This window comes from Rattus rattus, chromosome 1, assembly GCF_011064425.1.
Source record: "Rattus rattus isolate New Zealand chromosome 1, Rrattus_CSIRO_v1, whole genome shotgun sequence".
Lineage (NCBI taxonomy): Eukaryota > Metazoa > Chordata > Mammalia > Rodentia > Muridae > Rattus > Rattus rattus.
Genome location: NC_046154.1, coordinates 189,391,364 through 189,403,793, shown reverse-complemented (window position 1 = coordinate 189,403,793; position 12,430 = coordinate 189,391,364). Strand labels below are relative to the sequence as shown.

The 12,430-nt window shown below is 41.3% G+C and overlaps 1 protein-coding gene across 1 annotated transcript in view; it reads right to left on the bottom strand.

The window, feature by feature from the left end:
* Positions 1–12,430, bottom strand: part of Osbpl8 (oxysterol binding protein like 8) — a 159,018-nt gene that overhangs the window by 64,473 nt on the left and 82,115 nt on the right. The window contains exon 4 of the mRNA XM_032912307.1: positions 12,272–12,406. Coding sequence (XP_032768198.1) covers positions 12,272–12,406 — 135 coding nt within the window. The remainder of the gene's footprint in view (positions 1–12,271; positions 12,407–12,430) is intronic.

Below are 12,430 nucleotides of genomic sequence, written 5' to 3'. Positions count from 1 at the left end.
GAGAATTTTTATTGCCCCTTCTTTTTACACAAGGATTTGTTGAATAGGCAGAAGACATTTAGACTGAGGCTGTCTCGGTAATTTGAGTTCCTACAGAATGAACTACAAAACAACTTGCTTATAAGTGAATGTGAATTTAACCTGGTGTAATTTTGCAACGGAAAGTCAAATGTCAGCCAAGATCATAAAGCCACTTGAGCCAATTACAGGCCATGCTCAAATGAGGCAAAAAGCTACCTTGTACTCCACTTTAGAGTTCTGTCTGTCAATATTCACTGTCCTACATTCTTTGAGCCTCTGTCCAGTACAGAATGCTGCCCAATACATGAATTATTCTTGTTCAAATAAACTGTTAAATTTATCTAAAGTTTTTCTTTGAACACTTCCTCAGTCCTTCCGAATAAATGCTGTAGATATGCACACATGATAGTACCATTGCTATAAATACAAGGCAAGAAAAAGCCGTAGGTGACAGGGCCAGTAGGTGTGACAGTAAAAGCCAATTAGGAGCTACATATCTAGGGACCTCTGAGCACTCGCACTGATCCCTTCTCATTGTGCATGTACATAGAATAGTTTATTGTACTTACAGATACTAATTTCCTTTTAACAAAAGTTGTTCAATTATTGCCTATTGCACAGAAAGCACAAAGACAATATGTTGAACAGAATTTAAATTATAATTTAATACTCATTTGTTTGTTTGTGTGGGCGTGCATGCAAGTGTGGGGGGGGTGACAATCACCCCCCTGGCACACTTATAGAGGTCAGAGGACAACCTGCAGAGACTGACTCTTTCCTTCCATACCATTTGGCTCTCAGGGATCAGACAGAACTCTGTCAGGTTTGGTTGAAAATACTTTCACTCGCTAAGCCATTTCATTGGCATATTATTCACAGCAATAGTTCTGCTCTACATTTATTAAACATACACTGAGACTCTGGCTCTATACTCCTCAGAGAAGGGAAAGTGACAGCATCCGACTGAACGGAAGCCCTGTTGTCACTTTGTAAAGAGGAGAGCATACTCACCCAGATTTTCCAAACAAAGGGCATTAAATCCCAACAGCAAGAACTAACTAGTAGAGGTAATATCTGATTACCCTTAAAGTACCTTAACTTAGAAATACACTTAAACAGTTTTTCAAGGAAAGAAATGGTCCTTGTTACTCTTATATTCCTCTTTCTACTTTGATTTAAAAAAAAAAAAAGCAACTTAAAAGGCCTAGCAAGGCTAGGCCAGACCTCCCGAATCTCTGCCAAGATGCTCAAGACAAAGTCATTCCCAATTTTCAATAAATGCTTTCGAGTTATTTTAGTTTCCTTTGTAGACACAGTGTTAAACACAGATATTATAACATTTGACAAGAGGAATTTAAAAATATCCTACTCTTTCTTAATTTCAAAAAATATGATGTTGACTTTCATTATGTTATTAAGCAGCTTCCTAAACACAAGGAATTTCAAACCAGAAAATAACATCTAAAGAAGTATTGGTAACTTCAGAATCCAAGGCATTAAGGCCTCCAAACCTCAGAAGGTGCCACAGTCTGTAATTTAGACTATTTCTAACAAATAGTTGGAAGCCAGCACCAGAACTCAGAGGGTGGAGTTAAAGATGAGGGAAAGGGAAAATCAAAGTCCTCTTTCGACATACAGTTCTCATGAGATATAATACATACACATTCAAGAACAAACACATCTGTGTGTTTATGGCCAATAAAGGTTCAAACGTCTTACCGAGGAAGGAAGAATTGCTTCGGTTCATGGAAGAGAGTGACTTCTAGGTGTCTTTGTACCTGTGAACCCCTTTCCTAAAGGTTCTCCTGTGTCTGTCATCTGAGAGTATACCAGCAGCGCCTACCATAGCCACCTGGGGAATATGATCCAACCCCCTAAGGTAGAAAGCTCAGTAGAAAGCTGCTGCACTGAACCTCTCTCCTTTACGCTCATGTTTTCTCATAGCTCTAGATAGAGACTCTTATTTTTAATTCTGCCAGAACAAAGAGGGAGTTGCCTTTAGGTTTCAGAGTATTTACTAGGGGATAACAGAAATGCACTGGTCTAAGTTAACTTGGGTAAAACCCTAATTAAACAAAGGCTTTTGTTATATCATTCAAAACTGTAACATTAAAGAATTAGTTTGAGCCATACATGCCTGTAATCCCAGCACTCAGGAAGGTAAGGCAGGAGAATTATAAATTCAAGCCAGACTGAGATGTAAAGGGAACCTGTATCTCAAACGAACAAACAAACAAACAAAACAAAAGTATGAAATGGGCTGAAGTTTCAGCAAGGAACATGGGCTGTTCTCTCAAAACGCAAAGTATTTACAAACTAGCTTAAAAATAAAAATGTAGAAAATAGCTTTTTACAACAAAGAAGGTTAGCTACCAATCACAGCACACCACGAAGCCTGACTATGAGTCCTGAGGGAATGAGCATCTCTTGAGATGAGCTATGATTTAGTCCCATGTTCCTTTGGCTCTCTTGTTCTTTAAAAACAGTCAGAGAAATGGAGAAAACAGGCTTAATTAGTCAACATGTCTGCCTTTCCTGAACAACAACTGAAAGATACACTAAGCCCAAACAGTAAGAGTGAAACCCATCTTACCCTTTCTGAGACTATAATAATACTTAACTTAAACTACTAGGAGGTAAGCTCATTTTTAAAGAAGCACTGGCTACTCTTCAAGTTTGGTCCCTACCATCTATCTGGTGGCTCTCTGCTGTCTGTACTTCCAGTTCCAGGGGGTCGATGTCTGCCTCTGGCCTCTACAGCACCAGCCATGTACATGGTGCACAGAAGCACATGCAGGAAAAATGCACCCACATAAATTTTACAAAAAATTTTAATGGTAAGATAAGCTGATGAGAAAAAATGTGGAAAATGTACAGTTTTTGGAAGAAACCGAGTCATTGCTCTAATAGAATGTGAAGGAACTAAAGATTATCCTGACAGATGTGGGTTGAGTAAGCCTGTCTCTGCAGATATTCCAACAAAAACAGGAAAATCTCTAGAAAATGGGAAGAAATTCTATTTCAAAAAATCAATCATGTTTTTAAGTAATTATGTTCTCTCTTAAGTTGATGAACCAATTTACATGAAAAAGACACAAAACACTGAAACAATGAATTTATCAAATAGTAAATAATGGCTTATTAAGCTTATAACTTAAGGTATTTAACTCCCTTTACAAACCTGCATGTTGAGTTTGAATCTAAATCCTACTCTAATAACCATATAAAGGAGCAAATTATAAAATCTCAAAAGTACTGATATGGGATTTTGAAAGTAACAACAGCAGTATCATTTAATAAGGTCCTATAGAGGAGTAATATTTAAGCTGCACTTTTAGGTCAGGAAGGGAAGTGCACATCAGTAATTTCAGCACTTGGGAGGTTCCTAGGTAGGAAGGAGTTCAGATCTTGCTTAGGGAGGGGAAAGAGAAGATCTAGAGTGTTTGGTATTCTGTCTAAGCTCCACCCCCACAGCTCCCTGGCAGCAGCCAGGTATGCTCCGCCCTACAGTCGCCTAGCAACAGCCAGCTGTGCCTGACTATATAAGAGACTGCTTGACCCCTCCTCTTACTCCCCTCTTACCCACACTTGCTCTTTGTTTCTCTCTCTCTCTCTCTCTCTCTCTCTCTCTCTCTCTCTCTCTCTCTCTCTCTCTCTCTCTCTGTCTCCTTTCTCCTTTCTCCTTTCTCCTTTCTCCTTCCCTGGCCGGCCTTTCCTCTGCTCTATCCTTTTTCTTTCATTAAACCTCTCCACGTGGAACCATGTTGTCTGTAAGTGTTCTGTCCTGAGATTTGACACACACACACACACACACACACACACACACACACACACACACACACACACGCACGCACGCACACACACACACACACACACACACACACACACACACACACACACAGGGGGGAAGCAAAACAGGAGAGCAATGTCCTGACACTATAAAGGTTGTCAGAGACATGCATAGCATGTACTCACTTATAAGTAGGTATTAGCCATAAAGTACACAATAACCATGCTATAATCCACAGAACTAAGTAACAGGGAGGGCTCAGGGGAGGACGCTTGAATCTCACTCAGAAGGGGAAATAAAATAGACATCAGAAGTGGGAGAGTGAGTGAGTAAGTGGGAAGGGGAAGGAGGAGGGGGATGAGGCATGGGGAGAGCACAGGGAAGGGAGGAGGTTGAGGGGGGGGAGGGAAGGGGAAATTGTTGAGCGGGCATTTCTAGGACAAATCAGAGCACCTGGAACAGGAGAAGCTCCTGGGAGTCTATAGGGGTGACCTAGCTATAGCTGAGACTCCTAGCAGCTGGGGATATGGAGCTAGAAGTGGCCACTTCCTGTAGCCAGCCAGGGCTTCCAGTGGAGGAAAGGAGACACCAATCCACCCGCAATACCTCCAGCCCAAATTTGCCTTGCCTACAAGATGTGTAGGGATAAAGATGGAGTAGAGATTGAGAGAATGGCCGACCAATGACTAGTCCAACTTAAGGCACACCCATGGGAGAAAGTCAACTCCTGACTAATGATACTCTGCTATGCTTGCAGACAGGAGCCTAGCATAACTGAATTTGAGAGGCTTTATACGACAGCTGATGGCAGATACAGCCACCCACAGTCAAACATCAGGCAAAGCTCAGGGAGTCATGTGGAAGAATTGGGGAAGAATTGCTGGCACCAGAGGGGTCAAAGACACCCTAAGACCCTAGAGTCAACTAACCTGGGCCCATACAAGCTCACAGAGACTGAACCACCAACAAAAGAGCATGTGTGGACTGGACCTAGGCCCCATACACATGTGTAGCAGATGTGCAGCGTGTCTCCACATGGGTGGCCCAACAATTGGAGTGGTGGCTGTCTCTGGATACCTTCCCCTTAGCTGGGTTGACTTGTTTGGCCTTAGTGAGAGAGGAAGTGTCTAGTTCTGCTGTGACTTGATATGCCAGGGTGGGTTGGTGGCAGAGAAAGGGAAGTGCCTCTCTCCTCCTCTTCAGCGAAGGGGAGGGAGTATGGGGGTGTGAAGAGAAAGGGAGGCTACCATCAGGAAGTAAAGTGAAGAAACAAATTTTTAATGAGAAAAGCTTGGGGGAAATTACAAAGCTATCTACATTAAAGTTAAAAACATCTGCTCTGTCAAGAACATTAAGACACTGATATGGCATGCCAAAACTGTAAGAAAATAAAATATGAAGCCATTAAAAAATGGCACAAATATATTTAATAACTTAAAACTCAATACTAATGAAAATGATATTTTTTGTTTTGTTTTGTTTTTCTAGACAGGGTCTCTCTGTATAGCCTTAGCTACTCTAGAACACACTTTATAGACCAGGCTGGCCTCGAAATCTGAGACCCACCTGCCTCTGCCTCCCAAGTGCTGGGATTAAAGGCTTGCACCATCACTGCCCAGCATGAAAAGCCAAATTTGTACATGGACCAAATAAGAATTGGTATTCCTAAAAGCTACACAGGAGGCATAAGAATGTTCAACATGAGTCAGTAGGAAATACAAAGCCAAACAAACAAATGAACCCCCAGAGTATGATCACAGAGGACCAGTAGAATAACCAAAATGAGAAGGCCGAAGCCCACAGAGTGACAGTTCAGCTCACAGGCTGCCAGCAGAAAGCAGAGGTGTGGACCTACCTCAGGACAGTGTGCAGCTATAGCCCAGCTCTCAGCAAGCAGAAGCTCAGTCTCTAGACTATGGACTACATGGGGGCGGGGGACCCTGCTCCCAACCTTCTCACTGCCTTGAAAACAAGTGTGGCAGTATTAGACCTTATAAAATGTGAGCGATTAAGAACTGTATTTTTGTTTTAACTATTCAAACAACATGGATATATAATAGTGTTTAATTTCTCCATTATAATAATCAAAAAATAGCTTAAAATCTAAACCAGATTATCACCACTGTAAGTAGACTGCATATCATTATCCTGCAAAAGAGATGTAACAACTATCCTCTACAAATCATTGTATGCATGTAAAAGGATTATTAAAATCTAAAATCTAGATGAAAATTCTTTTCCAGATTAGAGTTGCTTTGTATACTGTGCAATGTTAGTCAGGAAAAATCACTCTTCACAACTAATCGAGTTCATTTGTAAAAGGGGGAAATGACTTATACATTATATATGCTCCTATAGGAATTCTATGAGCTAACACATGTAAAAGCACTAGAAGACATTGACTTAAGCATTAGTCACCATACTTTTATAACTAACTCTTCTCACTCAGAGGCTGAAATGCTGGTCTTGAGTATTTGACATACTGTGGACTCTCAAGGTTTTCTAGATGTGATTATCAGCTATCATAACTGACCATCTCATCACAGACTTAACAGATCTTATTTCTTTTTTGTAATGAGGGGGGCTGTTTATTTTATGTTGTGTTTATTTCAGACAGGGTCTCACACAGTCCCAGACCTCATCGTCCTCCCTCTAGCTTCCAAGTGCTAGGGTTATAGGCATGTACCATCATGGTGTAATCTAGTTAAGTTTTAAAATAATTAGTATTAGGTATGGGCTTATCCACACAAAAAGAAATTCTTTATTTGTTCATTATTATTCTGTATGTGCATGATGTACTGGGGGGAGGGAATGCATGCAGATAAGAGGATAAATTGATGGAACCAGTTCTCTTCTACCATTTTATGAATCTTGAGGCTCAAAGTCAGGCTGCCAAATTTGCTCAGCAAGTACATTACCCACTGAGGCACTGGGCCAGCCAGCCTTATCCTAAAAGAAATTCTAAATGAGCCTATTACCTTCAACCCAAGTGATCATTTTTGTCAAAATAGTTATGACAACTGTTAGTGTAATAACCATATCAACTATGAGGAGTTATATCTACCACATTCTGCTGTAAGTTTTTATGAATATGATGATTTTAAAACTCGAAAAAATATGATGTGCTATAATTTTTGTGTGGAAAGGGATATGTGTGCATGGGTGCAGTACCCAAGTAAGCCAGAAGACAGCTGGACATGAGAGCTAAGATTTGAACTCAGATCCTACATAAGAGCCAACCCCACTCCTAACCAAAGCCATCTTTCAAGCCTCTATTATCTCAATTTTAATGAATGCCTAAGAACACCTAATTTATTCATATCAAAAATTTTACATTGAAAACAGCCAAAAAAGATAAAGAAGATCTCTTCTTTAAAAACAATCATTGCTAAATGTTAAAGCAATATCAAAAGTGGAAGGCGACAGTGTTCAGCTGGCACAGCTTTATGCCACCTTACTACAAGCAGGAGTCGTCAAAGAGGAGGGGCCGCGGTTAGGAACCTGCCTCCTTATGATCTGCCTGGAAGGCATTTTCTTATTTAGTGAACAATTCAGAAGGGCCTAGCCCACTGTGGGTGACAAGACCTCTGGGGTAGTAGTCCTAGGTTCTATGAGAAAACAGTTTGAGCAAGCCATGAAGAGCAGCCACTCCTCCATGGCCTCTGCCTCCAGGTTCCTGCCCTACCAGAGTTCTTGCTCTCTTTGCTTTTGATGATGAACTACCATTAGGAACTATGAGCAAAATAAGCCCTTTCCTCCAAAATAAAACCAACCAAGTTGCTTTGGTCATCACTGCAATAGTAACCCTACCTAAGACAAGTTGGTAGCAGGACTGGGGCATTGCTGTGACAGACCTAAGCACCTTGTATTGGAGGATTGTGGACAGACTTTGGAATTTGGGGCTAGAAAAGCCATCAGTATTGACAGTTCAGTGAGCTTTTCTGTAGGGACCTGGAAGGTAAGAAGGTTGAGAGCTGTGCAGATAAAGGAAGCCTGGCTTGTAAAGTTTTACAGGGAAGCAAAATTTCTACTAGGCCATCTGCATGACAAATCTGTGGTTCTGGTCAGCTGGAGCTGAAGAATTAGCTGTGATTAACAAGAGCAGAACCACTAAAGTGAAACCTTTGCTTCACTAGGATACTCAATGCTAGTTAGTAGAAGCTGAGAAATTAGTGATGCTTAACAAGAGACCAGCATCATGAGGAGAAATCTTCTGGAAAGCATTTCCTGAGAGTCAGCACACAGAAACTGTGTTCCAGACATGGCCAAAGTTGTACCTTGTGCTGGCAGCTGAACTTGGCAGTTGTAAGAGTCACCCAGGAGGTGCTGGTTTTGAAGTTGTGAAGGGGTCATGGGGAGCAGCTGAGGCTTGGCACTGTGTGGTAGGACTGGAGTCCCCGAAGAGGGCCCAGAAAAAGCTACTGGTCAAAGTGCAGCCAGTTGCAGCGAGGAACCCCAGCAGTTTTGGAGATGCCAGCACTACAGGAAGACCACAGAGGAGAGCAGCAGCAGTGGAGCAGAGCCAGTCACAACTAGAAGACAAACTGTGTGTGCTGCAGTGGAGGGCAGAGCTGGAGAAGTGACCCAAGCACCATGGAGGAACAGAAAACTGAGTGAGTCCCAGACAATTGGACAGTGAGTATTTATACTCACTGAGTACTGAGTTTGAGTTTGCTCTGTTCACATTGTGATTGTGCTCTTGAAGAAAATACCTTATGTAATTTTGATTTATACTGGAACCCACAGTTGAAAGACTTTGATCTTTTTAAAGATATTCTGGATTTTAAAAGACACTGGATACTTAAAGGGGCTGAACTGAATTACTTATGTCATATATTGTGATATCACTATTAACCGGCCCCACCATGGGGATAAATGAAAAAGGAAAGGTTCTAATTGAAAAGTGATGTGTTTGTCAAGCTGACAATGGGTCAGTTGTACTGACTAGTTTTATGTTAATTTCATATCAGCTAGAATCATCAAGGAGAAAGGAGTCTCTGTTGAAAAAATGCTTCCATGAGATCCAGCTATAAGGCATCTTCTTAATTAGTGGTCAGCGGGAGAGGGCCAGTCCATTGTGGGTGGTGTATCACTGCTGGGCTCTACTCGAGAACAGGGTGAGCACACCACAGGGAGCAAGCCAGCACGCAGCACCACTCCACTGGTCTATGGATCAGCTCCAGCTCCAGGTCTCTGCCCTGCCTGAATTCTTACTCTCGCTGCTTTTGATGATTAACTGTTACATGGAACTGTGACTGAGATAGACTCTTTCTCCCCGGTCTGCTTTTTGTCAGGGTGTTTTACATCTCAGCAATAATAACCCCAAGAAAACCATCTTTGGGCAAAAAAGACTTACAAGGGGGCTGGAGAAATGGCTCAGTGGTTAAAAGCACTTGCACAATTTCACAGGACCTGAGTTTAGTCACCAGCACCCATATCAGGCAGCTCATAATTGCCTATAGCTCCCACTCCAGAGGATCCAGACACCCACTTCTGGCTTTTGCAGGTACCCACACTCACATGCACATACAGCCACACGCACAAATAAATAAGATCATTCATTAAAAAATTGAGAAGCTCTTGGTCCTGCCAAAGTTGGAACCCAGTGTAGGGGAATGGGAGGGGTGGATGGGGAGGGGAACACCCTTATAGAAGAAGGGGAAGGGGATGGGATAGGGGGCTTATGTCCGAGAAACTGGGAAAGGGAATAACATTTGAAATGTAAATAAAAAATAGAAAAAATGTAAACTAAACATATAAATAAATAAATAAATAAATAAATAAATAAATAAATAAATAATTTTTAAAAGAAGTTTGTAGATCTCACTAGGTAAAAGGCTGATGGAGACTGGTGTTTGCAGCATTTCCTTTTTACTTAATTAAAGGAGAAAAGCTGCAACTTTCAATAAAGAAGATCAGACTAGTGCAACTTGAATCTACCACTCATCCACACGTCCCCACTTGTAGGACAACCAGAAATTAAATGAATCCTCACATGTGATGAAACATATTGGAAAACACATCCCCTATAAAAAACTATTGTTCAAAAATGATCAAAACTAATATAATCAAATCTTGATGTTCTTCCATTTATAGGAAATACAGAAGGTAAAGAAACAAATGATAGTTGCAGGAATCGAAGTGCCAACATTATTTAGGACACTAGGCCAGTTTACTGAAAAGTCAAAGGCACGTTCAACTAAAACAAGGGACTCTTCAGGATTGATGACATAATAACCTAACAATGAATTTGTTTTAATTTCAACAATCCTACTAAATAAAGACTTAGGGCTGGGATGTAGCCTGGTGGTAATGGTCTTCCCAGCACGCTGAAGGTTCTGGGTTTAACCCCCAATACCACATACACTGGGCATGGTGGTACCCACATGCCATCCTAGCACTCATGGGGTAAAAGCAGAAGGGTCATGAGTTCAAGGTCATCATTCCCAATTGCATAGTTTAAAGGCAGCTTGCATTATATGGGACGGTGCCTCCAACACAAGGCTGGGGAGAAGAGGGGCTGAACCAGCCTCATCTACAAAGGTAAGTCATGAAGTGAAAACACTAAAGCCTGACACAGCCAGCATAGCTAAGAGAGTTAGAGGTCTAACTGTAACTTTTTAAAGTACAAGATAACTAACAGTTCTGTTTCCCTTACCCATGGGCATTACATTCCAAGACCTCAGTGGATTCCTACAACCACTAATGGGGCTAAGCCTTATGCAGCCTATACTATACAATGTTTAGTTCATTAGTGGGTACCATACAAGAGTAACGATAACTAAAACAACAATACAACAGTGTACTGTAATATAACTTACGGCGGGGGTCCCCTCCATACCACATTCAGCAGAATACCCTCAACAAAGGATGATTCTCATTCCTCGAAGGACAAAGCAGGATCATGACAGGATTTCATCACAATACTCAGGAGTTGCTCCTTTCAGGAATTTTCCATTTAACAATCTCAAACCATCGTTTAGAAGAATAACTAAAATCACCCAAAATAAAAACAACAAATTCAAGTTTTTAAATCTTAAAAGCAAAAGCTCTCTCACTGCAGCCATGAAGTGCGGCTGGGGAACTGAGAACGTGCAGTAAAACGCTAGCTGAGTACCAGAATGTTCCATACATCAGAAAGTGCAATCCGCAGGCTTGTGGAGTCTCTAACACCCTTTGCTGGGGTCTGAGAGGCCACAGCCAGTCTCATAACACTACAGTATTGGTCCCCAGACTCTGCTGCCGTGTCCTTGTGGGAAACACTAAGTTTCACTTAAAAACGCCATCAAAGAGGTAGTGAAAGAAACTTAATTTTGAACCTTTATACACAGATTTAAGTATTCTGTGCAATGAAATGAGAAATGTATAAAAACACTACTGTGTAGTACAATTTTAATACAAAATTCAAGACCAGTGCGTTTTAAAGCAGAAAGTACACAAATGGACTTTCCAATTGCATTTTGCAGTCAATGTTTAAGAGTATTATCCGTCAAGTTTGGTTTGACTACACAGAATGCATGACTTAGTATGTGTGTTTTTTGTGTGTCCAGATTTTATTTATATGCTTCAAACCATCACAGCACAGTGCACTGACCATATAAAAACAGGAATAAAGGTACTCATGATCCAGCAATTCCAAATACTGAAATACAGAACTCAGTATATAAGCAAGACTTGAAAACCAAAGCCTCTCACTTGGAGCAACAGGAAGAGAACTGGAAGACACCACATTAGATAAAGGAGGCAGGTGCAGAAATCAACCACCAGAGGTATAGAAGAATAGCACAGAAACTAAGGAAACATGTCCTACAGAAGTGGGCGTGAAATAGTGGCTATAAATGACTGGAATGAGAGGGAATGGGCTGTGGGGCAGGGGTAAGAGAAAGAATGGTTAGTACTGGCTGCAAGGGTATAAATGACTTCCCCCTAGTTTTAAAGACAGGTTATCAGCACACAGCCTAGCCTGGCCTGGATGAGTCTACTCCTTTGCCCAGCTACAGAAATAACTTTAGTTCTACGACACAGCAGAAGAACCGTGAATGATCATAATTAATCATGAGTCTCAAAATAGCTAGTAGTGAGGATTTTGAAATTTTCAAATACAAAAGCACAGAAAACGATATTAATTTTTTCATTATTGTTAACAAGTATTTATTACTTTAATTCAATTAATAATTAATTCCATAAAGTTAATTTATATTGTAGTTAACTTACGTGCCACTTAGATAAGCAGAACCTCCTTGAACGTTTCAGTATGTTTTGTTGTATTTGTAAGGAGGCTCAGAAGAACCAATCACGGGTGAGGCTAAGCAAAGGTGAGTGACCAGAAAGGGCTGTGTGTTCATTCTAGGCCCATTGCAAACCGTCCAAACAAAATAAACAGCGACAACAACTGTATAAAGCCACCTAGAAATGCACCTCGGCACAACAAATGCCGGTCCTTCCACGAGGAGACCTTACCCTGGCTGTGAAGGCTGGCGGGGCTGAGAGAAGGCTGCAGCTCTCTAGTTGGGGTCGGGTAAGCGTCCTTGCCTTGGCGCTGACTCATCTTCCCCGGGGTCAAATGCTGAGGCTCCTCACTGTTCGCTACCACAGCTCAAGGGGAGAAAAGAAAGAATT